The sequence below is a fragment of the Adiantum capillus-veneris genome, chromosome 27 (genome assembly GCF_014529385.1).
Source record: "Adiantum capillus-veneris isolate H3 chromosome 27, ASM1452938v2, whole genome shotgun sequence".
Classification (NCBI taxonomy): Eukaryota; Viridiplantae; Streptophyta; class Polypodiopsida; order Polypodiales; family Pteridaceae; genus Adiantum; species Adiantum capillus-veneris.
The window spans coordinates 32,711,072-32,737,186 of record NC_140957.1 but is presented as its reverse complement, the minus strand read 5'-3'; the positions used below and the strand labels follow the sequence as shown (position 1 = coordinate 32,737,186).

The following is a 26,115-nucleotide window of genomic DNA, read 5'->3' as shown; positions in this document are numbered from 1 at the left end:
GTGGATTTTGTGATCAAAACCGTTCATCAGAATTTGCAATATTTCCTTATGCAACGGAAATTGTCTGAGAAGCAAATGAAATGGGCCAACTTTTTGTCCATGTTTCACTTCCTGACCCTTTATACGGCTGGACTAAGAATGTGGCTGCGAACGCATTGTCTAGACAGCCTAGGGTAAATGCAGTTACTTTTGTGTATCACCAAGAACTGGAATCACTTGCAGATTTGTATTCAAACAACCCAGACTTCTCCTCCATCTGGAGCAAGTTATAGAACGGAGAGAATGAATATCTCTATTCCGTTCGGGATGGTTACCTCTTAACACCACCAAGCAATTTGAGTGAGAGCACCATTGAGGAAGAAGCACATGCTTCGCCTTATGCGGATCATCGGGGAATTCTCCCTACGACTTTAGCATTGGAAAGGTATTTCTTTTGACCAAGCCTAAAAGCAAGCATTGATCAATATGTTGGGGAATGTTTGGTTTGTCAAAAGGTAAAGTACGATCGGCATAAGATGCCTAGGTTACTCCAACCTTTGCATGTGCCTGATCGACCTTGGGAGAGTATTGCCATGGATTTTATTATGGATCTCCCAAAGACTCAGACTGGAAATGATGCAATCTGGACCATTGTAGACAGAGCGGATCATATGGCTAGGATTTTTCTAGCACAGATCGTTAAGCATCATGGGATCCCTAACTCTAAATGTGAGTGATCGAGATCCTTGCATGATAGAAAATTTTTGGCATGCTTTCTTTGATAAACTTGTGACGAAGTTGAATTTTTCTTTTGCATATCATCCTCAAACGGATGGTAGAGTGAGCTCGCCTATTGCTGAGGAATCTCTTGAGGTTGTTAAACGGAAGAAATACTCCAACCGAAGCAGATCATTCAATACACATAGTACAGTTGTAGAACATCCAAGGATATGTCCCCAATATCAAGTGCAAAATGTAAAAATTGCCCAAGTGAAATCCAGAACAGAGGAAAGAGATCCACATCTTGCTGATGGAATACGCGAAGGTTGCGCTAGCGCCATAAGGACCATAGCGACCAAAACCTGACCTAGGTGAAGAAGACTGCAAAATGATGAAGGGGATCCAAGAGAAGGCCAAAGAGCCAAAAACGTCTATGGAAAACCGCTGATGGAAAACGGAGACGCATACAGGCGGATATGTAGTCCAGGAAGGCCTGATAAAGCCACAATCCAAAGCAGGTGTCCGATTGTCTCATCTGAGGCTGAGCATCTGGCACAACGAGAAGAGCTGATGTAGCACGCACTAAGAAAGTGCCAACAGGGAGCACTCCCAGCAAGCAGCGCCAGAAAAACAGACGTTCCTTGAGAGGCAAACAACTCTTCCAAACCGTAGTAAGAGCATTCCTCCACCATCGATCTAATTGGTGCAAAGACCATAATGTATTACAGTGGTCAGCCAGCCAAGACCGAGGCAGGAGAGAAGCATAAACCTTACGAGTAGAAATTCCAACAAAAGGTGTGTCCCATAAAGTTCAATCCAACATGCAGCATCCAGCTGCTAATGGTAGAACGGGCAGGAAGTCGGCCAACATGCACTCAAGCTCACCCCAGAACTGACGATAATGCATGCTCAAGCCAAAGTGTACAGCCGCCTAGGGATAACGAATCAAATGGCCATACATGTCAACCACATCATCCACCATGCGCACGTCACGACAAGAAAGGAAGCAAGCCTGGCGTGGCGACCGATCTACAAGAGTAAGAGCAAAAGCTCGGCTCCAATGAATACTTTCCAGGCACAACGAATACCCATCTTGTGGTTGCCTGACTTTCCATGAAAGGTGAGCCTTAACAGCTTTCCAGGCGACGAGCAAAGTAGAGGTAAGCGAACATCCAAGAATATGACCGATCATCTTGCTAAACATAGTCTCCCAGAGGACGTCTGCCAGTGACCAAAGGCGAAAGTGGTAACATGCTGACACAATGAAGCTATCATGAGAGTCCAAGGTTGGGATTGTTGCGCAAGGGTAGGCAATAACATGGCCTTCCTCGCAAGATGATGGCGGCGAAGGTCCAAAATATTAATCCTCCAAAACGGTTTGGAGTGCAAAGCTTCTCCATTGAAAGTAAACGGAGCCCTTTCTTGCGGGAATTAGTGCGCCAGAAATATTAATCCTCCAAAACGCTTTGGAGTGCAAAGCTTCTCCATTGAAAGTAAACGGAGCCCTTTCTTGCGGGAATTAGTGCGCCAGAAATGAAATAAGATATTAGACATCAGCAATGAGAGGCGATGACAAGGCCAATGCAACAACGCCCATAGCAACTAAGGTACGGGACATGACGTTTTATACGGGGCGTTTAATACGCGGGTTAAACGAATTTTTCGAGGATCAAAATAAAATATGTCGGTTTTTAAAAAATATATATTTTTTCCAAGTATTATATTATATGGGTCCACACAAAGGTATATAATTTATTGAAGTCAAATGTTGCACATAATTAAATGGAAAGTTGACATCTATAGACCCTAAACTCTAAGGCAAGCCAACTTTTATTAAAGTCTATAAATTGCCACGTTTTTAACAAAGCAATGTACTAATCGTTTTAAAACGTCCCATTCTGTACTCTATTTAAAAAATGTGTTTTGTAGCTGCAATGGATGAGATGGGTGCACAGTGATCTAAGTGCATCAATGGCAAGTAAAACTGAACAGTGGCCACCATGCTACTCTGAACTATTCGGAGACGAACATGCAACGGCCATGTGGACGTTGAGGTGTTGTATAACCCAATCCACTTGCAATGACCTTCCATCCAATAGGGTACCCCAAGTGGCGGACAATGACATTCGGATCAAGAATATCCACAAGCCATAGAAGACGGTGCCATTCCCGTACATTGAGAGGCAAGAGTTTGGATTTCGGGGAATTAACTTTTAAGGCCTGCCGCAAGCCCAAATGTATCCAGTGCCTGCATGATCACGCGCATATCATCTTGATGGTTGTGGGGCATAAATAATGAGTCATCCACATAAGCCTGCCCAATAAAGTCATTCCCAGAGGGTAATTGCAATCCATGAAGATGACCAAGCGAAACCAAATGATCCAAATACATCAAGGGGTGGGTGGCAATGGTATATAGTAAGACACTGAGGGGGCAATCTTGGCAGACAGAACACCCAAGCGGCCAAGGGTCAGTCAACTCCCCATCAGGAAGGCCTAAAGACATATTATGGGCATATAAGAAATAGACCACATTAGATAACTTATGCCCGAATCCAAGGGCCCGCATTGTGTCAGCTAAAAAATCCCATTGTATTGTATCAAAGGCCTTTTCAATATCGACCTACATCACGAGCACATCTTGATGGGTGTATTTAGCGTATTCCATGCCAATCGAAGCATTAGCCAAATTGTCTGTGATCTGACGATGGGTGATAAAACCATATTAAGCCGGATGAATACCTGCAAGAAGAGGCTCCTTGATGCGATGCACAATCATCTTTGCCGAGATCTTGTATACAACTGGCAAGAGAGTGTCGAACGCCAACGAGAGAACTGCTCACAAAGTGCCTGCTTGGGTAAACTTTCAGCAAACCTTCTTTCCAGGATGTTGGCAAATTCTGCTTACTCCACGCAACATTCATCATGTAGACCAAAGGTGTCACAAAATGATGACGTGGCACTACTGTCCAAGGACAAACAGTACGGATGCTCACGTGGACAAGCTGTACGGATTTTCTGCAATCTACGATGACTGCTGACGTGGGTGTCGTACGGATATCCGCGTTATGCGCTGACAGCTGATGATAAGGCAGGCTGTACGAATTTCCGTATTTTGCACTGGCTGCTTTTTGCCAGTTTTTGGGACTACATGCTTTTGGAACAAACTGCTTTTGAGTTTACTGCTTTTGGGGCATCCCTTGTAAGAATAAATAGACCCTTGGGGCCTCACTTTGCAGAGCATTTGGATGTAGAGTCTGAGAGCAGAGGACCCCTCGCGTATTGCACTTTGCTCAAGCATTAATATAATAAAGGAATACCAAAAGGGGCGCCAGGTTTTGTGGCCAATACCTCTGGGCACGGAACTACGCCGGCGCGTGTCGACTCAATTATTAAAGTGTGATAAAGTTGTGAAGTATTTTAAGTGATTCTCTCGTGTGTCATGACGGATTCTCATGACGGATTCTCAACTTGGGATATCCAAGTCAAATACAAAAGGCTCCTTCAAGGGCTCCCAAAAGGAAATAAAAAATTCCACTGTGAGGTCGTCCCAACCAAGAGAACCCCATCGGCCAAGAGCAAGCAAGGCTGAATGCAATTCATGCTCGGTAAAGTCAACTTCCATGGCTTGGGCATCAACGGCAAGAGAATCGGATGCACCGTAGATAACAAACGCTGTCGTGCATGATTTGCGTAATCGGGCTTGACATAATGTTGTCAGCTCACCTTCAGTCAATGAGCGCGCATGAGCCAAAAGATGGAGCTTTTGATACACTGATTTGGCATCCTCAACATCTCCCCGTAACTAACGCATATGGTGCTTGCCATAATCTTGAATCACAGATTGCACTCGCATAACGAAACAATACCAAGAAATATCAGAATCAAGATATATCTGGGCGACCAAAGGGGGAAGAATCATCTCTCGAAATGCCTCATGAGAGACGTAGGTATTATTGATGTGTAGTATTCCATGATAGATGAATCGTAACCTGTTTCCATGCATAGAGCAAGGTGGAAGAAAGTGGGCATCAAGGAATATGACCATCCATCTTACCAAATACTACCTCCCAAATGGATGATTGCCAGTGACCAAATGATGATGTAACCACATGCTGACTCAAGTGTGCAAACATAAGAGTCCAAGCTGAGATTGTTGCGTAAGTGTAGGCAAAAGCATAGCCTTCATAGCAAGGACATGCCTACGCAGGTCCAAAATATTCAGACCACCAAAGCGCTTTTGGTGTACAAAGTTTTGCCATTGACATCAGACGCAGGCCTTTTTTGTGAGCATGAGTTCACCACAAATGAGACAAAATGGCCGACATGAGAGAATCAAGACAACGGCAAGACCAATGCAACAATGGCAAAAAGAAACTGAACATAAGCCATGAGGATACTCTGAACAATTCGCAGGCGAACATGTAGTGGCCAAGTAGAAAGCTTCCAGTAATGCGATTTAACATTCAAGCGATGCATAACCCAATCCACCTTCTGCGTGGGAGTGACGTTCCATCCAATTGGATAACCCAAATGCCTGGTGATTACATTCGGAAGAACAGTCTCTCCTGGCCACAACAGAGCATGCCAATCACAAGAACGAAGTGGCAAAGCTTTGATTTACGAAAATTGACTTTAAGACCAGCCGCAATCGCAAATAATTCCAAAGCTTCCATAATCACTTGAAAATCGCTTTGCTGATTGCGGGGCATAAACAACGAGTCATCCGCATAAGCCTGCCCACTAAACGTGTCACAAGGCGGGCACCACGTGCCAATAGAAAAGAACAGACTGAACAGACCGTTAGCACTTCATTAACAACTGAACTGAAAGAGAGAGAGATGACATGCGACACGGAGTGGCGGAATTCCACCCCGGAGAGTATTGGCCCCCAAACCTTGGCGCCCCTTTCGGTATTTCTTTATATTGCATCATCAAAGTACAAGCCGGTACTCCAGACTCTGCACCTTCTCCAGGAAGCATGCCAGAGAATGAGCCCTAGCCTTATATTTAAAGGCCCTTGGCCTGAAAAGCAGTTTATATGAAAAGCTTTCAAACTCAAAAGCTTCTGGTCCAAAAAGCAATGCCAAAAGCTGCCAGCACAATTTACGGAAATCCGTACAGCCTGCCACGTCATCAGCCAGCGCAAAACGCGGAAATCCGTACAGCCTGCCACGTCATCATGTCAGCGCAATTTTCGGAATTTGTCTATTGCCTTAGGGTTAGGGTTTCTGGCAGAAATTAGGGCTTGCAGGTTTTAGGGTTAGGGTTTTCAGAATTAGGGTTTCTGGCAGAAATTAGGGTTTGCAGGTTTTAGGGTTTCTGGCAGAAATTAGGGTTAGGGTTTTCTGCACTCAGGCAACCACGTCCTCACTCTGTGACACTTCATCTGCTGCTTGTTCTTCTTAGGGTTTAGGCCCCTCGGCCGGCTTCTGTACGTTGGCTCCATTCTTTAGGCTTCGACACGTCAGCAGTTTGTTACAAAACGTATGACCCGATGGTAGCTGCAAACCATGAAGACGCTACACAGAGGTTAAGTAATCAAGATACATCAACAAAGGATGAGAGACAATTGCATACAGCAAAGCGCTAATGAGCCAATTTAGGACCAAATCCTAGACACCTCATTGTGGCAGCAATGAAGTCCCATTGCACAGTGTCAAAGGCCTTTTCAATATCAACTTGCATGACCAGCACATCTTGTTGCGTGTACTTAGCACACTCCATGCCAATCATAACATTGGCCAAATTGTCCATGATTTGACGACGAGGAATGAAACCATACTGAGCCTGATGAAGTCCTAGAAACAAATAGTCTTTGATGCGGTGGACCAACATTTTAGCCAAAATCTTGTAAACCACTGGCATCAAAGTTATGGGCCGCCAATGAGAGAACTGCTCGCAAAGCGCTTGCTTGGGCAACAATTTAAGTAAGCCCTCTTTCCATGAAACTGGCTGATCCTGTTTCTCCCATGCCACATTTAACATGAAAAGCAGGGGTTGTTTAAGAGCATCCCAAAAGGAGAGGATAAATTCCACAGTAAGTCCGTCCCAACCGAGAGATCTCAAACGGCCTAATGCAAGCAAGGCACCATGCAATTCGGAAACAGAGAAAGGATCCTCAAGGCATTGTGCCTCCTGCGAAGACAGGATCGGACGAACATAAGAAAGCAACAATTCACGCGCTCGACAAGCTGCCGAAGAAGGCTGAGATGGAGCAGCAAACAGCTGACAATAATGTGAAACCATAACCTCAGCAAGTTCCCGTTTCGAAGAAGTCCAAGCACCCAAGGGAAGCATAACCCGCTTAATTGACTGTGAGACCCTTGAATGATGAAGATGCGTAAAAAATTTCTTCGAAGCACAACCTTTATCCATAAAAGCCTGTTGACGTGCACGCGTGTACCATTTAGCAACTTTCCTCTTATCATTTTGTTGAATACACACTTTAGCTTCACATAACTCCATCATTGCAGAGTCAGACAGGGGTCGGAAATCAGCCAACTGCTGTAATCGTTGACTAACGCGTTCCGCATCATCGACATTCCCCCGAATGAACTGCATATACTGCATACCATAGTCACAAATTACACTTTGTACTCTCATGACAAAACGATACCAGACAGCGTCATGATGCAAACAACGGCATATATCAATCATTTGAGCAGAGGCAACAAGAAGATCCCATTTGTGTTTCTCCGCAAGCAACATATGCGAATTTCCTGTGGTGCGATCAAGCAAATCAGGGGTATTATTGAAATCTCCACAAAGAAATGCATTTGAGGTCTAAGGGTGAGACGAGATTTCGCGCCATAAAGCAACTCTTTGCCCAGAGGCCGTGTATGCATAGGTACCTCCAAATTCATGAACTCGACCATTCAACAAACACTGTACAACCATCCATTGGCCATGGGATCATTGTATAGCAGAACAGGTTGATGAGAAATGTTGCAAGCCAGCGTATGCAATCCAATATCCGGCAAAATAGGGACATTGACCAGCAAACTCGTGTTGATTATGCTCTTGCAATACAACTATGTCTGTCCTACATGTATGTACATAGTGCCAAGTCAGATGCCATTTGTCAAGGTTACATAACCCACGCACATTGTATGAGATGCATTTAATGTGACTTTGCATTGGAAACATATGTACAAAAAGCAACAAACATAATAATCAAGTGGAGGTGCCCATAGATACGTCTCCATCCACTACATCCGTACGAGGACCCAACCTCTGAATCAAAGCAGGAAACGTGTCCATAGGGTTCACAAGCGATGTGGAAGTCTCACCAAGGAGTACATCTTTGTAAGAGTGCATGGCTTTGTCCCATGCATCAATCAACGTGCGATTGTCATTACATGCAAATTGCTTAAACGATGCATTCTTGTTCGCATTAACAGAAGGAACGTAATTATGAGAAGAAAGTGGTGTACGAATCTTCAGTGATTTTTTTGGCACCACCCATGTATTGACATCAACAGGTCCAACATTTTTGCTTTAGCAGCAGTCTCATTCCCAGGATCAGTGAGTTGTTGTACCTTGCCTTTCCCTTTTTCCACATTCGAAGCCACCTTAGCAGTAGAGACTCCACTCTGCTTGACTTCACTTGTGGGTTTTCCTGTAGAAATAGAGGTGGAAGAAGGAACAGCAGAGGGAGGGGGTTGCAAGACCGGCTCTGGACATTCGGATTGCATATGACCAAATTTGCCACATCGAAAGTATTTTCCCCATTTAAGTTTAAAGGGGCGCTTGCCTACCCATGGATCTCCAGAGTCAACCATAATCTTGTCAGTGTCCCAGAGAATACAAAACCTGTTGGTATTCGCATCCAATTTTGGGGGACAAATGAGCTTTCCAAGCTGCGCAGCCAACAACGGCAGGAAATGTCTCCACGTGCAGGGGAAATCAACAATTTCCGCCCACACCGGGTATTTGTGACGAATAAGACTCTAGCAGTCTTTAGTGAGTGCCCACGGGAGAACATGTGTCATCTGCATATTAAAAAAGAGGGGAGATATCTAAGATTTCTAGCTTCCATACCTGCAAGCAAAACTTCATAAAATCCACGCGTCCCGAAGTAGACACCACGGACAGCTTGTCGCTGAAGGAGAAAATCAACCCATTGCCCGACATCTTGCGCAATAGGCATTTTCCCTGGGAAAAACAGGATAACTACATTCATAGCATATTGCGCAACTGGGTCCATGAGGTCCTGTACCGAAATGTGCACCTCAAGCGTAGGCACCTGACCATTCCATGCCTGTCGAGCCTCCTCAAAGTCCTCATACAAGCATGCTTAGATCTCGGAAGCTGCCTCCAACGTCGGTTCCATTGCTTTCCGACGCTTAAAGATGCACAAAGAGTCGAACATAAATTAAAAAACCTCTCCAAACAAAACCAACTGTCTAAAAAACTCTGCAAACAACTGAGGAACCGAAGCTCTGTACAGACTTCACCTGCTATTGGACTAGTTCTTGATATTTATGGCATACGCCTTGCGAGTACAAATGAATTGTATCGAGCATACAAAGTCAATGGCTTCAAAGCCCTTATTTTCTTTGACCTCGCAGCTATAGAGAACTTCATCCATCCAGAATTCTTAAAGCAGTTGCACTTTGATTATGATGCAGAGGGTAGAGAAATTGAAGCTGAGCTAGCCACAGGGCAAACTCACAAAGTAGTACTGCTCATTGGTGCTCTTCCAGTGACTGTTCAAGATTATCATGGAAAAGCTGATTTTCACATCATGAAGCTGGGCAATTGCGATGTTCTCTTAGGCATGCCTTGGCACGACAAGAATGATGCGACTCTCCAGGTTCGAAACCGAACCATCACCGTGATGCAGAAGGACAAGCTAGTTGTCCTCAAAGTTCAGTTGTCCGAACAAAACCTTGAATAAACTCTCTCTACTTGTTTTTCTTTACAGCTAGAAAGTATTTTTTGTGAAAATTTGTTTGAAATGGATGGTATCTGTTTTGGACTTGTTTTGGTGCCGATTTAAAATGTTTGACTGTGGTTTTAATACTGGTTTCAATGATTGATGATTTTACTCCCGGGTGTAGTGAGAAATGATGATTGAAAAATGTTTTTTTTACTCATGGCCCGGACCCTTGTGGTTATTTTACGGGGGGAGTATTGTTGTTGTGACTCCCTACCCGGACCTGGATGGTTATGCGGGAGGAGTATTAAGAAGTCTGAGCAATGGTTACTCTCAGCACCTCCAAACGATGCAGGTTGTGGTCTGGGGGGGCGTTTGGTTGTAAATGGCCTCTATATCTCCCGGCCCGGACCTTTTTAGGTTATGCGAGAGAAGTGTTCACCGGCGGCTTTATGTTTCTATGTCTTGTAATATGCATATGTGAGCATTTGTGTTGCATTGTGATGTGCCAACCACTGACTATTCCTAGTTGGATGAGATTGCCTGGGTATGTAATTTTAGTGTATCAAGATACCCGTGGAAGATCAGTTTGGTCTGGGTGTGATGGCTAATTTTACTATGCCGGAATATCGAGAGTTCCGATCTGGATGAAAGGAGAAGCTAACTCCTTGATCAAAAGAGCCGAAAGGAGAAGCTAACTCCTTAATAAAAAGAGCAAACTGATTGTCCCTCGGAATGACCCTTGGAAAATTTTGAGCTAGCTTGAGTTGTTTTGCAGATATGTTGTTTTGCCTTGAAGAAGGGAGCCAACTTGCAGATGCCGTTCGAGGGGCTTAAACCCTAAGAAGAACAAGTAACAAAAGAAGAAGTTCTACCAACTTATGGGGACCCCGTCCGATGGGGCCCAAGTGACATAAAGGATTAAAATACAACAGGATCCATACACACAAATCCGGAAATTGCACTGACATGATGACGTGGCATAATTGTACGGATTTCCGTGTTTCACGCTGACAGTGCTGACGTGGCAGATTTTCGCAAAACGTGCTGACAGTGCTGATGTGGGAGTTGTACAGAATTCCGTGATTTACGCTGGCAACATTTTGGCATTGCTTTTGGACCAGAAGCTTTTGAATTTGAAGGCTTTTCATGTAAACTGTTGTTCATAGGCCAAGGGCCTTTAAATATGTGCTAAGGGCTCATTCTCTGGCATGCTTCCAGGTGAAGGTGCAAAGTTTGGAGTACTGGCTTGTACTCTGTTGATGCAATATAAAGAAATACCAAAAGGGGCGCCAAGGTTTGGGGCCAATACTCTCTAGGGTGTAATTCTGCCATTCCGTGTCGCGTGTCGTCTCTCTCTCTCTCTCTCTCTCTCTCTCTCTCTCTCTCTCTCTCAGTTTTGTATTTATTGAAGTGCTCTTGTTCTTTTCTATTGGCACGTGGTGCCCACTTGCGGCACTTCGCATGGAGGTGATGAGTATGGAAGAGGAGAAGAACAATTTTCCCCACCGGAAGGTTTTTCGGACCCTCTCCCTTCGCCATCTACACCAAGGATTACACCAACTCCTATGGAGGTGTTCGACAAGATGATGATGGACAACAAGTTGGAACACGAAGCAAGAAAAGCAGAAAGAAAGGCAGAATTAGATCGTGCCCAGAACGAAAGAATGGCAGCCATAAAGCGCGAGCACCAAGAAAGAAAAGCAGAATTGGCTTACGAGCGCAAAGAAAGTCGGTTAGCCTTTGAGCGTGAGCGTGAGCAAGCGTGCTTGGCAGCCGAACAGAGAGCCCAACACATGCAAGAGTTGTTCCGACTCTTTTCTAGTGTGCAGGCGCAAATTCCAAAGAATCAGGAGGAGACTCTCTCAGTCTTGTCTTCTCCGAAGCACAACACACATGATTTGCATGATAATGATAAGCGAGTTGATAAGCATGATGATTGCATGATCAAGATGTGATTATTCACGAGTATGATGATTTACATGATAATGATGTGATTGTTTATAGGGATGATGGTTTAGTTGATCCTTTTTTTAGAAAAGCTAACCTCATTGCAAATTCGATCAATCACGAAGAACCGATCTTGGCTCTCGAGCCGAGGTCCAAAGAACCCCACAGGAAGTATTATGTGTTCGAATGATTAGTCAGCATGCATTGTTTGAGTGTTTCATTTGTGATGCTTTCTTGTATTTTAGTCACCGTGTTTATGTGATCCCTTTCCGTAGGAACACGATTCACTCATGAATGAGCACGGATATATGCAGATTACTCATTAAAAGATGAAATGTTTGCACCCAAGGAATTCACATTCCATGTCTCTTCCTTAGCATGACACAGTATCCGAAAGAGCACAAGAAAGATTGATCATCAAGCATCGGCATTTCCATTGTGATTTGCCATAGTTGATTGATTGAGATCAGAAAGACAAGTTTTAATTCCATTGTTTGCATGTGTTTGATGAAGAGTTTGGCACTCCGTCTCTTTGTTCATCTACATTGCATGCACAATCTTTAAAGAAGACTAGAATTTTTCGAGACTTTACATGGAATGGGTATGTTCATGTTCTTGTGTTGGAAGTGGTTTCAGAAATTTTCATCCTCGGAGATCCTTGAGGAAGCTTGACGCATGACTATAGACGAAGTTGAAGCATGGAAGGAGCCATAGATGACTTTGTGTCGCTTTCGGCGCGGCCCAAAGAAGCAAGCGTTGCAGACCTTTATGAAGTTCAAGTATCGCACGACCCACACATCAGAGTGGGCTGGCGAAGAGTCCTTTCCAGGATTCAAGACACTGTTGGCGATCTCCCTCGACGCCATACAGTTCGGTACCAGTACCTCACTTTGAAAAAGAGGGGATGTCACGTGCACATCTAACCCAATGTGTACGTGGACAAGCTACTTTATGACATGGGTTCAGTTCAGTTCAGTCAGCTAGCCTAGGAAGTGTTCTGGCACATTTGTGAGTGTTCGCAAACCGTGCATGTCCAGACACTTAGCACTAGTCTTGTAAAAAACCAGCCACTTTTGTGGCTTTTTGAGACTTTTGTAAACAATTTCTCAACACTATTGTAGTTATTCAAATAGAAAATGGTTTCAGGGAATTATGACCAACACTCAATACGAGTTGATAAAAAATAGAACAGAGCTAAATGAAGGTCTAAAGGTGTCTTTCCATTGTCATCTTCTACAACTAAATTGTGCGTATGTACAAAAATTTTCTATTTTCTTTTGAAAGTAAATCAAATCATTGCTAAGCAGGCCCAAACTTCTTTGAAAAATCCTTCAATAGGTATGTGATAGATGTACCAAGCTTTTTTAACCCATTTACAAAGACTGCCGACATTTTTTACTTGTCCAAGTTAAGTGTTGAAGTGGAGTTTTACGTAAAATTTACTAATTTTAAAAAAGTAAATTTTTTTTATTTTTGAGCTTTTCATGTAAATTGTGTATTAAGAAACCTTTTTCATATCTTGAACCCATAATTAAGAAGTTTCATGAAATTTTAATGTCATATACAAAAGTTATGTTTCATTTACTAGAATCCTGATGTAAGCCATTTTTGTGGCTTTAGTCACTTTTGTGGCTCATTACAAGTCTAGTGTTAGAGTAGATGCATATCCTCTGGTTGCACACAACATGACCATCAGATTTCAGTCAGAACCCATCAGTAGCATTTTTACAGTGCATAGACTTAATTTCCCTATTTTAGCCATTTTTCACTTATTATTATTAAGTGACTTTTGTTGGGAACTGGGTAGGGCAATTTAGCCATGCAAGTATATAAGAAACCATAGCGCTAGCACTTCGTGGCAGAAGAGGCAACAGGAACCAAGTGTTCAGCAGGCACCTTCTCAGCAAGACCCCCCCCCCGGGGGGCAGTCAACCTCGCGTTTTCAGCCACAGACCCTAGATCCAGCCTAGCGTTTTTGCATGAAGACAGCCTAGCGTTTGCATTGCAGATCAGCCCCGGCGGTAGCCGGTTCTAGCAAGTAGCCTAGCATTTTGTATTTGCAGGCCAATCTGGCGATAACAGGACATCAGGATCACTAGCGTTTTTGCATCAAGTACCAGATCAGCCCCTAGTGTTTTTGGAGCAGCAGAGCAGCCCAACGTTTTGCAGTTCCATTGCGACAAGACCCAGAATAACATCAGCGTTTTCAGTTTTCAGCATCAAGACACCACAGTAGAACCCCCAAACCTCCCATATCTCACATTCCCGCAGCACATCCTCGCCACACGGTCAGATCCAGCGTATTTTGCAGATTCAGCCCGGAAAACGCCGTCATCGCCGTCGTCACCGACATAGAGTCAGAATTCAGCAGATAAAGGTTTACAGATTTCAGCCCTTAGCGTTTTCAGATTCAGCCCTTCTTGATGTCGTCGTCGTCGTCGTTGTCGACATGTCGGCAAGTCCTAGAGATTTGTGCAATCAATAGTAAACCACTCTCGCCATAGAGAGTGGGACCTTCGGAGGAGGGTTTGACAACATTTTTGTGTCGTATTCTCTTCTCTATCTCTCAGTCTTAGCACCTTCATTCACAGTGTTTACCACTTTGTTTGTGTCCATTGCACTCTGTCACTAAAGGAACGGAAGGCTCTCCCTTCCGTAAGTAAAAGGAATCCTTGAGCACAGTTCGGAGCACTCATCTTGAGCAATTGGCTGCACCTTACACGTCCACGGACAAAAGGAAAGGGATGGGCACCTTGAACGTGTTATCTACCATGGATGCGGTGCCGACGGTGTGCAGAGGGAAACCAAATGGCTAGCGCTAGAGGGTGAGAGAAGGGCAGCGTGGAAAACCTGGAATCGCTGAGGGTGTTGTTTTTGTTTAAATTTCTTGTACGCAGCTGGTTATTAATCCTTAAGCTGGTTTTATGTTATTTTGGGACATGCCCGTCAAGTTTGGTCGGCCACTTAAGCATATAAACTTTGGGTGTAATGTTTTAATAAATTAATGCTGCTGGTTGATGACGTAAAATAATCCAGTGAATACAATTTTCAGCCAGCGATTTGGAGAATTGTACACAAAGGGGCACATCAACAAAGCAGCGCGCATGTCAGAGTGCAGCAGCCGACACACGGGGAAAGGAAGGGGTGCGAACCTTGGGAAGGGGTGCGGCGTGAGTGAAGGGGTGCCCTTCCATGGTGCCCTTTCACGCAGAGGCGTACCCGTTGATGTGCAGCAACGAGCGAAGGTATTCAGCTGCCAGCAGAGAGAGCGCCACACCTGCAAATAAGCACTCCTGTATATGCGAAAGGGTGCGAGCAAGGTGAAGAGGTGCTGCCCTTTCACGTGAATAGGTGTCGGCAATCCCGAAGGGACACCACCCAATGAAGAGGCACATGAAAGGTCACCAGCACAAGTTTGCCCGAAATTCACCGGGTACGTGGCGCGCCGCACACACACATCTGTGTCTCTGTCCTTTATGTATATAAATGAAACAGAAAGATACTTGTTACCTCATGCTCGCATATGTGTGTGTGTACCACCTTTCTTCTGCTTCCATACAACTCTGGGAGAGGGAGGGGAGGGTAGCGGTGTGGGTGAGAGGCTCACAACCTTCGGGTCCCGGGATTTTCTTTTTTCTCTGATACCACTATAAGGATTCTAGGTACTAATCCTTAAATAAGTACTTAAACTCATGATTAAGACTTAAGAAACTTGAACTTGACTGTGAGATGAGACTTAGAAGACTCTGTGTTTGATTGACTGAATGAATGCCTGAAAACTGAGTACAATAGGTTACTTACATAGGAGACGAAGAGACACAAATGAAAAGACACGTCTCATGTTGAAGAGAAATGACTTTAGACATAAAGACACATCCTTTCGACGAAGAGCTGCAACCATTGGACGAAGAGTCGCAACTGTAGAGAGAAGGGGTGTGACCAATCGTCGAAGGATTGTGGCTTTTGGCGAAGAGACATGTCTCTTGAGCGAAAGGTCGTGACCATCTAAGCGTAGGGGTCCTCCTTGGCATGGCACTTTGCGTATCTGCAACTAGGAGTAGATGTAATATTGTAACATAGTCACAATTGTGACATCATTCTTCCAGATGGATGTCAAAAGTGCTTTTTGAACGAAGATTTGGATAAAGAAGTTTATGTGGAGCAACCTCCTGGGTTTCGTATACCGGGCAAGGAGAATTGGGTCTATCAGCTGTGGAAAGCATTGTATGGACTGAAGCAGGCTGGATGATAGTGGTACCTCACACTTGACCAGTTTCTCTTGAAGCTCGGGTTACGGCATACCTCATCAGATTTCAACTGTTATGTTGTCTCGATGGCTCTTTGATTGCGATAGTGATTGTCTATGTGGATAGTCTAATTTTCATAGGCTCATGGATCAGCAGGATCAAGTCGATCATGAAAGCTATATAGAGACGTTTCGAGATGACTGATCTTGGGCTTCTTCACTATTTTCTTGGATTCGAGATTTTTCAGACACCACGTGACATCTTCTTTTCTCAGCAGAAGTATGCGAAGGCCATCCTGAAGAGATTCCAGATGACAAACTGCAGACCAATTGACACTCCTCTTGAGCCCGGAGAGAACATATCGCTTCACGATCCTTCCCCACGGATTGACTTGGAGCAGTACAGGTTGCCTCGTATGGCTGACTTATTCCTGACCAGACATCTGTTACACAGTTTTTGTCCTCAGTTCCTTCAACACCCGACCTCGTTAGCGATATTAGTAGTGTGCCCATCGTACTTTGTGGTACATCACCAAGGGTTGCACCTTACTTGGTTGATGCGATTCAGATTGGGCAAGAAATCCAGATACTCGGCGCTCTACTACAGGAGTAGTTTTTACACTCGGCACGGGACCCATTTCATGGAGCAGTAAGCGGCAACCCACCGTTGCGCTGTCTTCCACAAAGGCGAAGTATAGAGAAGCTTGCTATGCTGCTTGTGAGGCCATATGGCTACGGAGATTACTGGGAAAGTTGTGTTTTCCCCATGCTGCTACGACTCGTCTTTCATGTGACAATCAGAGTTGCATTGCTATTGCCAAGAACCCTATCTTTCACGCTTGGACAAAGCACATTGAGGTGCCGTACCACTATGTTCACGAGCGGGTTTTGGCTGGAGATCTTCATTTGGAGTATGTCCCTACAGCGGACAATATAGCAGACATCTTCACGAAGGCTGAATCTCAACGGACCTTGGCTTCTCATCTTCGACTCGTCTTTGTTGTCTTAGTATCCGGTGCTGAGAGGCATCGCACATCATGGAGATTGCATGGACGGACACTTTAGCACGTGTGGGGCCAGTCATTTTCTGAGTCTGGCTCGGTGCACACATTTTTAGCCATTTTTGGGCTTCTATGAATTTTGCACCAGTTACACATTTTGCCCTACCTCAACCTAAGATTCTTTAAATAGAATGCTTAGGGTCTTGTAGTCATTGTGTATTGAGAGCATCATTTGCAGAGCACTTGTGTTCTCTCTCTCTCTCTCTCTCTCTCTCTCTCTCTCTCTCTCTCTCTCTCTCTCTCTCTCTCTCTCTATACAGCATTTTCGGCGCGCGTGGCTCACACCCTCTCGGTGCTCACTCACACTTTCCACGCACTTTAGAGCACTTTACAAAACCTGGCGAGAGATTCCACCATGCTGAAATCTCTGTTTCTGGCCTCCAATTTGCACCAAAACTCCTATTTGGTGATTCCCTAGCTTCCCCGAATTGAAGGAAAGGGGCGTGAATCCGTCGGCTTCCTCTAGGTGCGCGGCTAACTGTGCCTCTTGCCATGCGTGGTACCAATTGATGGCATGACCGTCAAGGTACATAGCTGCCGTCAAAACTTTGCTATGTTCTGTCTTCTTAGTTGTCGCAAAATAAGCATTAAATTGATGCAACCAAGAATGAATAATTGTAGCATCCATCTTACCGTCATACTTACTAAAAGTCTACTTTTTTGTGATTGGATGGTTGGAATCTGCGTCGTGGCTTGCACCACTTGAGGAACTCCGACGATCTTTGGGTGGTTCGGTCTTCGAGGCAAGTACCTGTGCGTAGTTTTCTTTGAGCTTCACGCTCGGTTTCCAAGGCCGCGCTTCGTGCTGCTGCTTCCTCATTTCTTAGTTCTTTTCTTTCTTTTCGTGCGTTGCATTCGCGTTCGCGTTCTAAAGCAAGGTGATTTTCTTCTTGTTGTGCGGCAAATCTTGCGTTTCTTTCGTCGCGCTCGCGGTCCTTAGCTGCTTGCTCACGGTGCTTAGCTTCTTGTTGTTCTGCTTTGCTTGCGAGTTGTGCCAAAGCAACTCGATTCGTTTCTTGTTGTTGTGCCATCATGTCCAACATCGACTTGACCATCATCTCCATAGGAGTGAGTACAACTCGTGGCGTAGATGGCGAAGGGGGAGGGTCGAAAAAGTCTCCTGGTGGGCAAAAATCTTCGCCGCCTCTCTGATGCTCATCACCTGTATGCGAAGTATCTATTCCACTTCGGGTGACGACCATGCACTAAGATCTTTCGTGCTTAAGTTCACGAGGAACTTGGGTTCTTGAGGTTCTTGGGTTCTTGGGTTCTTGAGGATCTTGAGGTTCTTGAGGTTCTTGAGGTTTTCTTTCGCTTGCAAATCACGTTGGACAAGGATCTTCTCTTCACCAGAGTTCTACTCTTTTCTGCGGGCGCACCCCTTGGCAGCCTTGCGCTCACACCAAGGCTGCTTTTTCCCACCTCACGTCGATTGGCCGGCCGCTAAGTGCTCGGTCCGCTCTCAATGAGTGAAAAGAGACACAAGGGGAGGCTGGACAAGACCTTTCTTGGGATTCCTGTCACTCTTCAACAAAACACGATTAGGAATCGCCACGCCCAAGCGAACTTGGGTTCGTGTGACCTCAACAAGCAAAAAAAATTCTTGTGCTTCTTGTGGTTCTTTCCTTGAGTGATACAGAACATTGCCAAAGCTCTGATACCAATGTAAGGTGCAGCGGAATGATTGTTTGCGCTTTGCTCAAGATGAGTGCTCCGAATTGTGCTCAAGGTTCTTTTTAGTTCTTATGGAAGGGAGAGCCTTCCGTTCTTAATGGAAAGTGCTTTGATGACAAACAAAGTGAATAGACGATGTGCGTGCAAGTGTATGAGACTGAGAGATAGAGAGAGAAGAGAGATACGACACCAGAGACGTAAAACCCTCCTCCGAAGGCCCCACTCTCGTCGGCGAGAGTGGTCTACTTATTGATTGCACAAAGTGGTACAATGACGATGCAATGGACTGATGCAATCTGGGACTATGCCTGTGACGACGACGACCTTAGGGCTGAGATCTGTGGTCTTCTATCTGCTGAATTTCGGGACTATTTCGGTGGCTGAAAATGCCTGTTTTGGCTGCGTTTTCGAGGGCTGAAAATGGGGGTATTTGCAATGATTCTAGGGCTGAATTGTCTGCTGTCCACGAAGGCTGAAAACGCTGCTGTTCTGCTGTCGCTAAGGCTGAAAAACCAAAAATGCTGCTGCTTTCTCTAGCGCTAGTAAAAATGCTGAAAACCTGGTACTGCTGGCGATGGTCTGGAAAAACGCTAGGGCTGAGTGTTGATAAGCAAATCTACAAGGCTTGATGGCGATCCAGAACCGCTAGAGGATAGGGATCTGCTGCGGTCAAGGACTGCTAAAAACGCCAGGCAGAGGAGTCTGGCGATGGCAAACCAAAACGCTGGGGTTGTTGTTGGGGTTCTGCTGAGAAGGTGCCTGTTGAGCATGTGCTCCTCCTGCCTCTTCTGCCAAATAGTGCTAGCTCTAGTTTGCTTATATACAAACTTAGCAAAATTGCCCTACCTACTTTTGTTGGAAAGTCACTTAAAAATAATAAGTGAAAAATACCAAAAATAGGGAAAATAGGCTAATGCACTGGAAAATTCCCCTAATTGATTCTAATGGATTCTGATGGGATTTGTGATGATCATGCTCTGTGCAACCAGAGGATATGCATCTACACTAAGTGACTGGGCATGCACGGTCTACGAATAGACTCACAAAAGTGCCTGATCACTACTAAATCTAGACTGACTGGATTGACTGAACCCTGTCATGCTGTAGCTTGTCCACGGACACATAGGGTTGGATGTGTCACGTGACAGCTATGGTCGGGTGGTTCGTCCGACGCGTATCTTTAGGCGGTCTGTGTAGCCGGGAGATCATATCTCCTCGTTCGTTTCATGGTATCAGAGCCGGCTTAGCTGCACGAACGACCGTGTGCACACCTACGGGTAGGTTCGAGTCGGATAGTCTTTGTTTCATGCAATTTTTGATGAAATAGTTATTTAATTAATCATTTTTCTTCTCTCGAGTATGTTTGCAGGTGTAAATCAATACTATGCTGTTGTAAATTTGCAGGTGAAACTATTGAAAATTGGGGGATTACTTATTGATTTTATTGGTTTTTGATGAAATCGGTAAATTACTCCTTAAGTGGCTGATTTTAGATTAAAATTCAGCATGTAGTATCCTCTTTAAACTTTCTCTGTAATCTCTTTCTCCTTTGTGCGAAGCAGAGAGAGAGAGAGAGAGAGAGAGAGAGAGAGAGAGAGAGAGAGAGAGAGAGAGAGAGAGAGAGAGAGAGAGAGAGAGAGAGAGAGAGAGACCTCTCTCCGTATGTATGCCTTGGCATGAAGCTGCGTTGGGATTCTGCAGGGGAGCGTGGACTTTGGCTCCAGGCTGGTGCTGATGAGTGTGAGGGGCATACGCACGCACGCTAAGTGCACGGACCCAATTCCTTTCCACGCGTCCGATTGCTGGATCCTAGCGTAGGCGATATTTGCAGCCTTCGCTTATTTTTTTTTTTACTCTGGCCTTGAGTTGAGTTTTTTTTTTAAAGGGTGCCCAGAACACTTTGGGGCTTTTTTAAAAGGTATGAAACGTGTCATTTATTAAAAACTCACTTACAGACATTTGCAGAGCTTACAGAGAACTCATTTCTCAAGTCTTCTGCTTCTCTCTCGTGCTTCCTCTCTCTCACCTGCTTGTGCTCTCGCGCTCCCGCCATCACCTGTCCGCCTTGGGATGCTCACGCCGACGCGTGGAGCTCCTCAAACTTCAACTTTTCGTGATCGAAAAGTGCAGTAAAGGCCCGCTTTCATGTGAAAATTCGAGTTTTTCATGCACTTCGCCATGGATTCCTCCAGCTCCTTCAGCTCCGATGTGCAGCGTGATGACGCGCCAGGTAACATCCAAATTCCATTCACGCATGCTCTCTAGACATGGATTACAAGTACTTTCTAGAGTTTTGACCAGCGTGTTACCGCTCTGGAAAACGCGAATGTTCAGACGAACCTTCGCTTGGCCTCTCTCAAAGGGGTCGTACAGGGGCTCAGTTCCCGACTTTCCACTCTCGAAAATATGGCCCAGTCGACGACTGCACGTATTTCCGAGGGGGAAACCCATCTCCAGCAATTGCGGATACAGATTGCTTCTCTTGGGCGTTCGCAGGGGGTCCCACTTCCACAATTCCGTACAAAACTACAAATTTCTCAGGTGAAGAGGAGTGTACGGAATCGGCCGTAAATAACTGGCTGCACCAGTGGACCACATACTTTGATCTCCATGGGGAGCATGATGACTGGAGGATTCAGACGATTCCTCTCTATCTGCGCAGTAAGGCGCTTACCTGGTGGCGTGACATGATAGAGAAGTCTACGACGTGGGTTGATTTTTGTGTGAAATTCAACAGGGATTTCGCCAAAATGGACCCTTTGAAAGCTTATGCCAAACTGCAGAGTCTTTCGATGAAAAATCTGTCTTTTGATAAATATACGACAGCTTTCAAAGAGGCGCTCACCTTTTGCAAGGTGGATTCTACACACGCCGTTCACATGTACTTGTTGGGGTTACATGAAGACCATCAATCCGGTGAGGGTGCTTCGAGGAAGCGACCCCGATTCCAGCATAAGTCCAAATCACCGCCGAGATCTTCTCAGGAAAAGAAGAAAGCCAGAAATGCTTCAGTTTGCTGATGCAGTGAAGAAGGGGGCTTGGTTCGGATGTGGCCACACAGGTCACAAATCAAGGATTGCCCCAACAAGAAGAAGACGTAGAAACTCGAAAGCTGGCCTCCTCCAAGTCGAAAGAGGAATCACCCAGAAACCGAGTGAAGCTGTAATCGAAGAAATCCCAACGTCTGCATATGTCGAAGCTGGTGAGACCTCTGGGGATCGTTGCAAAGGGAGAAGTGAGCACCAAAAAAGGCGCCTCAGGTGGGGCTGTCCCTCACGAGCCACACGGCTCGTAGCGGAAGCACTACCAAGAGAACGCCTCGTGGCAGAAGCGTGGCTAGTACCCTGTGTCTGAGGAGGAGTGGCGGAGGGGTCCGGAGACGAGGTTGTGGGCCCCATCGAGGAGAGGGGAAGGGTGGGGGGCGAAGGTGGAGGTGTGGGGTGGGGTGGGGGGAGGCGAGGCGGGGCGGGGCGGGGCGGCAACGGCTGAGGGAGGAGGAGGCAGAGGTGGAGGAACAGAAGTGGATGGGGCCTCCTCAGGCAGGTCCTGCTGAAGGGAGTCGAAACGGTTCCCAGTCGGAACCCAGTGCTGCTGAGCTGCAACAGGTCGACCACCAGGAGGAGCAGTGGGGTGAGCTCTCCCCTGACGGCGGCGGCCAGGCACTTGCTGCCAACCATCAATTGGCTGGTCACTGGTCTCTGTCGAAGTACCAACCTGTGTATCCTGTGTACCTGGCTGCTTGGCATGCTCAACCTTGGGCAGCTGCGCATGTGCTGTGGGTCGAGGTCTCCTGCGAGGACAGGCCTTTGCCATATGGCCCATCTGTCTGCAAATGAAACATTGGTTCGGGAGACCCGAATACTCCACACTCTGTCTGATCCATCCCCCACTCACCCTAGGCAGCAGTACCACCTTGGGGAGGGAGTGTGTCACGAACGAGAACCTGCACAGTAGGTAGACATGCGGCCTTGGCCACAACTGAAGCTGCCGTGCGTGGAGACTCCAAAACTGTCCCAAACATGGAGCCAATCCTAGGTAGGAGGGGATGGTGCTCTCGCCTCAAGCTTGGGAAGCAAACCAAAATCGGCAAGTTTGCTTCCTCCTCGAGCACATCTGTAGTAGGGTCAAAACCGTGATGCCAACGTTGGAAGTAAGGTCAGGCTGCTTTGATGCCCGGGCGGGCTCACCAAATCACCTTGGTCGTTATATCTGCAGACTCGAACTCGACCTGGTAGTACCCTCTCCCGAGGATCTGGACATCTGTGATCTTGTCCACATCTGAGAGAAAATGGCGTGCAGTAAGTCTCGAACTTCGCCCGGACTGGGCCGAGTGCCAATGATTTTATAGATAACCGAAGTGGCTTGCAAGCACTCCACTTCGGCCATCAAGCTCGCTTGCTCCTCTAGCGAAAGAGCAAGTCGAAGGGTCGGCTCCGCAGTGTCGGGCGAGGGGGCTTCTGTGGAGTCCCTCTGAGGTGGAGCAGAGGCCGCCATTCTGTGTTTGCCTGATAGGGTCGTTGGTGTCGAGGTGTATGCCAGCAAGCTGAAAAAACAGCCTACAGGCAGGTAGAAGGCGAAAAAAGGGGGGAACAGGGGGCGGGGGGGAGTAAGAGGGCTGATGCCAAGGGGCGGACAGGTGTAGCGACGTCGAACGGGGGTGCGAGTGTTGGCTGTATCAATGCAGGCAGCGCGTTAGAGGGCTGGACAGCGGCGGGCAAGGCAACGGGCAGGGAAATGCGCAGCGCGAGGGAGGAGGGGGGAGGCGTGAGCGATGGCGAGGGAGGGGAGGAGGGCGGTTTGCAATTGCGCGCGCAGGGTGGGGGGGGGGTGTGAGCAGCAACGAGCTCGTCAGACACAATTAGGAAACCATAGATTAGCTGCACAATCGGCTTTCCCAGTTTATTATAAGAAATGTGTTCATGTTCAATGTGAACCTGGACAAAGTATAAAAATATACATTAAGAGGTCATTTAGGGCCTTTAACCCAACAAAGACAAACTTGGCGTTTTTGGATATCCCAGATCAGATAGCGTTTTCAGATTCTAGCAGATAGCGTTTTCAGGTTGCAAATCAGCCTTGGCGTTTTTGCTACAGACCATCTGGCATTTTGTAGATTGCAGATTGCCTAGCATTTTGTAGTTTTCCGGCGTCAGATCAGCCCTAGCATCAGCGTTTTCAGTTTTCAGCACTTAAGACACCGTAAGATCGGCCCCTAGCCCCGCAGGAGATCCTTGCCGTACCGTCAGATTAGCGAGCGTTTTCAGTTTCAGTCTGCTGTTCGCAGATTTCAGCATCTGCGTTTTTAGCGCATCGTTGTCGTGTCCTCGCCTTCCTCACCGACAGTGTCAGAATTCAGCAGTTAGTCCTCTTCGTCGTCATCATTGTCGTCGACATAGTCGGCAAGTGCATTGCAGCTAGACCATTGTACCAGATTTGTGCAATCAATAGCATAGACCTCTCTTGCCATAGAGAAGGGGACCCTCGGAGGAGGGTTTGAGAACCATCTGATGTCGTATTCTTTTCTCTCTCTCAGTCTCAGCACCGTCATTCATAGTAGCATTCTCTTTGTTTGTGATCATTGCATTCTCTCTCTAAAGAATGGAAGGCTCTCCCTTTCGTAAGTAAAAGGAACCCTTGAGCACAGTTCGGAGCACTCATCTTGAGCAAGATCAACATTCACTTCCGCTGCACCTTACATCTACCATGCGGCTACACATGGGCATTTAGAGGCTCGGTGTTTTACTTCTTCTCAGCAAGTGGAATGGGTGCTTTCAAAATACATGTTGCAGGTCCCACTATGGGAAACTTTCCACTTGTCCCTATATTTTCAGATTGTGCAATCAATTTTGATTGCCTTTATTTGTTTCTTTTTGCCATTGCTGTGTTGGCCAGCTGGCTATATTGATGATTTCACGCAGAAGGTTTAGAATTCTTTTTGTTTTGCAAAATATGCATCATAAGAAAGCCTTCTGCTTTCTCTCCATGAAATGACTGCTCTCTCCTGGACGTCTTGGAGGTTTGAATATCTCCAATATACATATTCGTGTGTTGGCTCATAAGGCTATGTTATTGATTGGCTTTCCTACTCAAAATCAACCCTTGAATGAGATGGACATTTATTTGTGATGGATTATGTTTGGCGATGTGGTTTTGGTCGGTGTTTAGGCTCCATACCTGCTGCCTATATGCCAGTCAACTTGTTGCGGACTGGAAAAAAGTCACTTCTCACTAATCTTGACATTCCAGTTGGTGGGTAATTCTTTTGTTTGGAAAGTTTACACTGAGAGTATGGATTCTCCAAGTACATTTACTGATCTTGCGCCTAAGAAAGCATATTTCTTGGCACAGAATAGGGTGAATGTATCGAATGATCGTGTGGGTGACTATGGGCAATGTGTTTAATTCATATTGCTGCTCTTTTGGCGTCAAATTTATGATCGGCTTGGATCCTTTTTGCCAATTCGTCTTTTGAATGCTCAAGCAAGATTGGCACATTTGTGATGTTCCCTTCGAATTTCAGCTCAGCACATATATGAGAAAGTTGCAGTCATATTATTGGGTATTGGAGGGCATGCTCGACCCTCTATATTATGATCTGAGTACAGGATTCTACTTTGTACATTACCTTCTTTGTTGTTCTTCCTAAGTGTGTGCTTTTGTACTGTGTTACAAGGGAACGGGAAGTGATTATCGTTTTGAAGGGAGAGTTCCGTTGCATTAGAAGTAAAGGGAAAGGAAAATGTATGCCAGCTTCAATTAAAGTAATGTCTTTGGCCGTTCTTGCTTATTATCTGTGAATAAAGCTTTGCTTCATTGTCCATGTGTAGGAAATGGTTTTCAGCGAGACACCGTGAAAGCGTGAAGTTTGTGATCAGCGTGCATTAAGGCTTCCTTTTTGCATGCCCTCTGCAGAAAATGGTTTTCAGTGGGACACCTTGAAAATGTGAAGTTCCTTATCGGCGTGCTTTAAAGGTTCCTTTTTGTATGCCCTCATTGTTGAACTACACACACATGTAGCTAATGGCTATATAGGTTGTAAATTGGGATTGTTCAAGCTTTGTAAATAGCAGGGCATTCGTTCGGGGCATAAGAAACGATTGAGGTATTAAAACCTTGTCGTTCATAAATAATTGCTGAAGCAGTGCATCAAATGGCATTGTCCGAGTGTTCTTTATAGAGTACCCTTCTGTATTAGCTGGCTGTGATTGCCTGCTTTCAAACAGAGGACTGGTTTTAAATTGTCCCTTTTACAAAGGGCACATTTGAAGAGCAAATATCGTTGTAATGTGAACATCCTGGTTTTAATTTAAGAAGGGGGAGATTTTTTAGCATTGCTTCATGTGATGTAATGGGTCATCTTCAGCAAATACCATTATCTCATTTGAAGTGTCCACAGCATGTAAAAGGTACTACATTTAATCTTGCATATCTCTTTGTAGTTAAAAATTTATTTGATGCTTGCAAAGTAGGAGGTGATTCTTGCTCTAAAACGGCTCATTTTTTTGGAGTTTCTTCTCCTTTTCTTTGTCACATAAAGAATCATACAACAATCTTTTATGAACATATTAATCTACTAACATAATATGGCGGAAGGGGGAGTCCTT

The 26,115-nt window shown here is 45.6% G+C and overlaps 1 protein-coding gene across 1 annotated transcript in view; it reads left to right on the top strand.

The window, feature by feature from the left end:
• LOC147421741 (E3 ubiquitin-protein ligase At3g02290-like) overlaps positions 1-25,848 on the top strand; it is a 75,189-nt gene extending 49,341 nt beyond the window's left edge. The window contains exons 7-8 of the mRNA XM_086502965.1: positions 25,185-25,252; positions 25,339-25,848. Of these exons, the coding sequence (XP_086359091.1) occupies positions 25,185-25,232 (48 nt within the window). The 3' untranslated portion in view covers positions 25,233-25,252; positions 25,339-25,848. The remainder of the gene's footprint in view (positions 1-25,184; positions 25,253-25,338) is intronic.
• Positions 25,849-26,115: the final 267 nt, after the last annotated feature.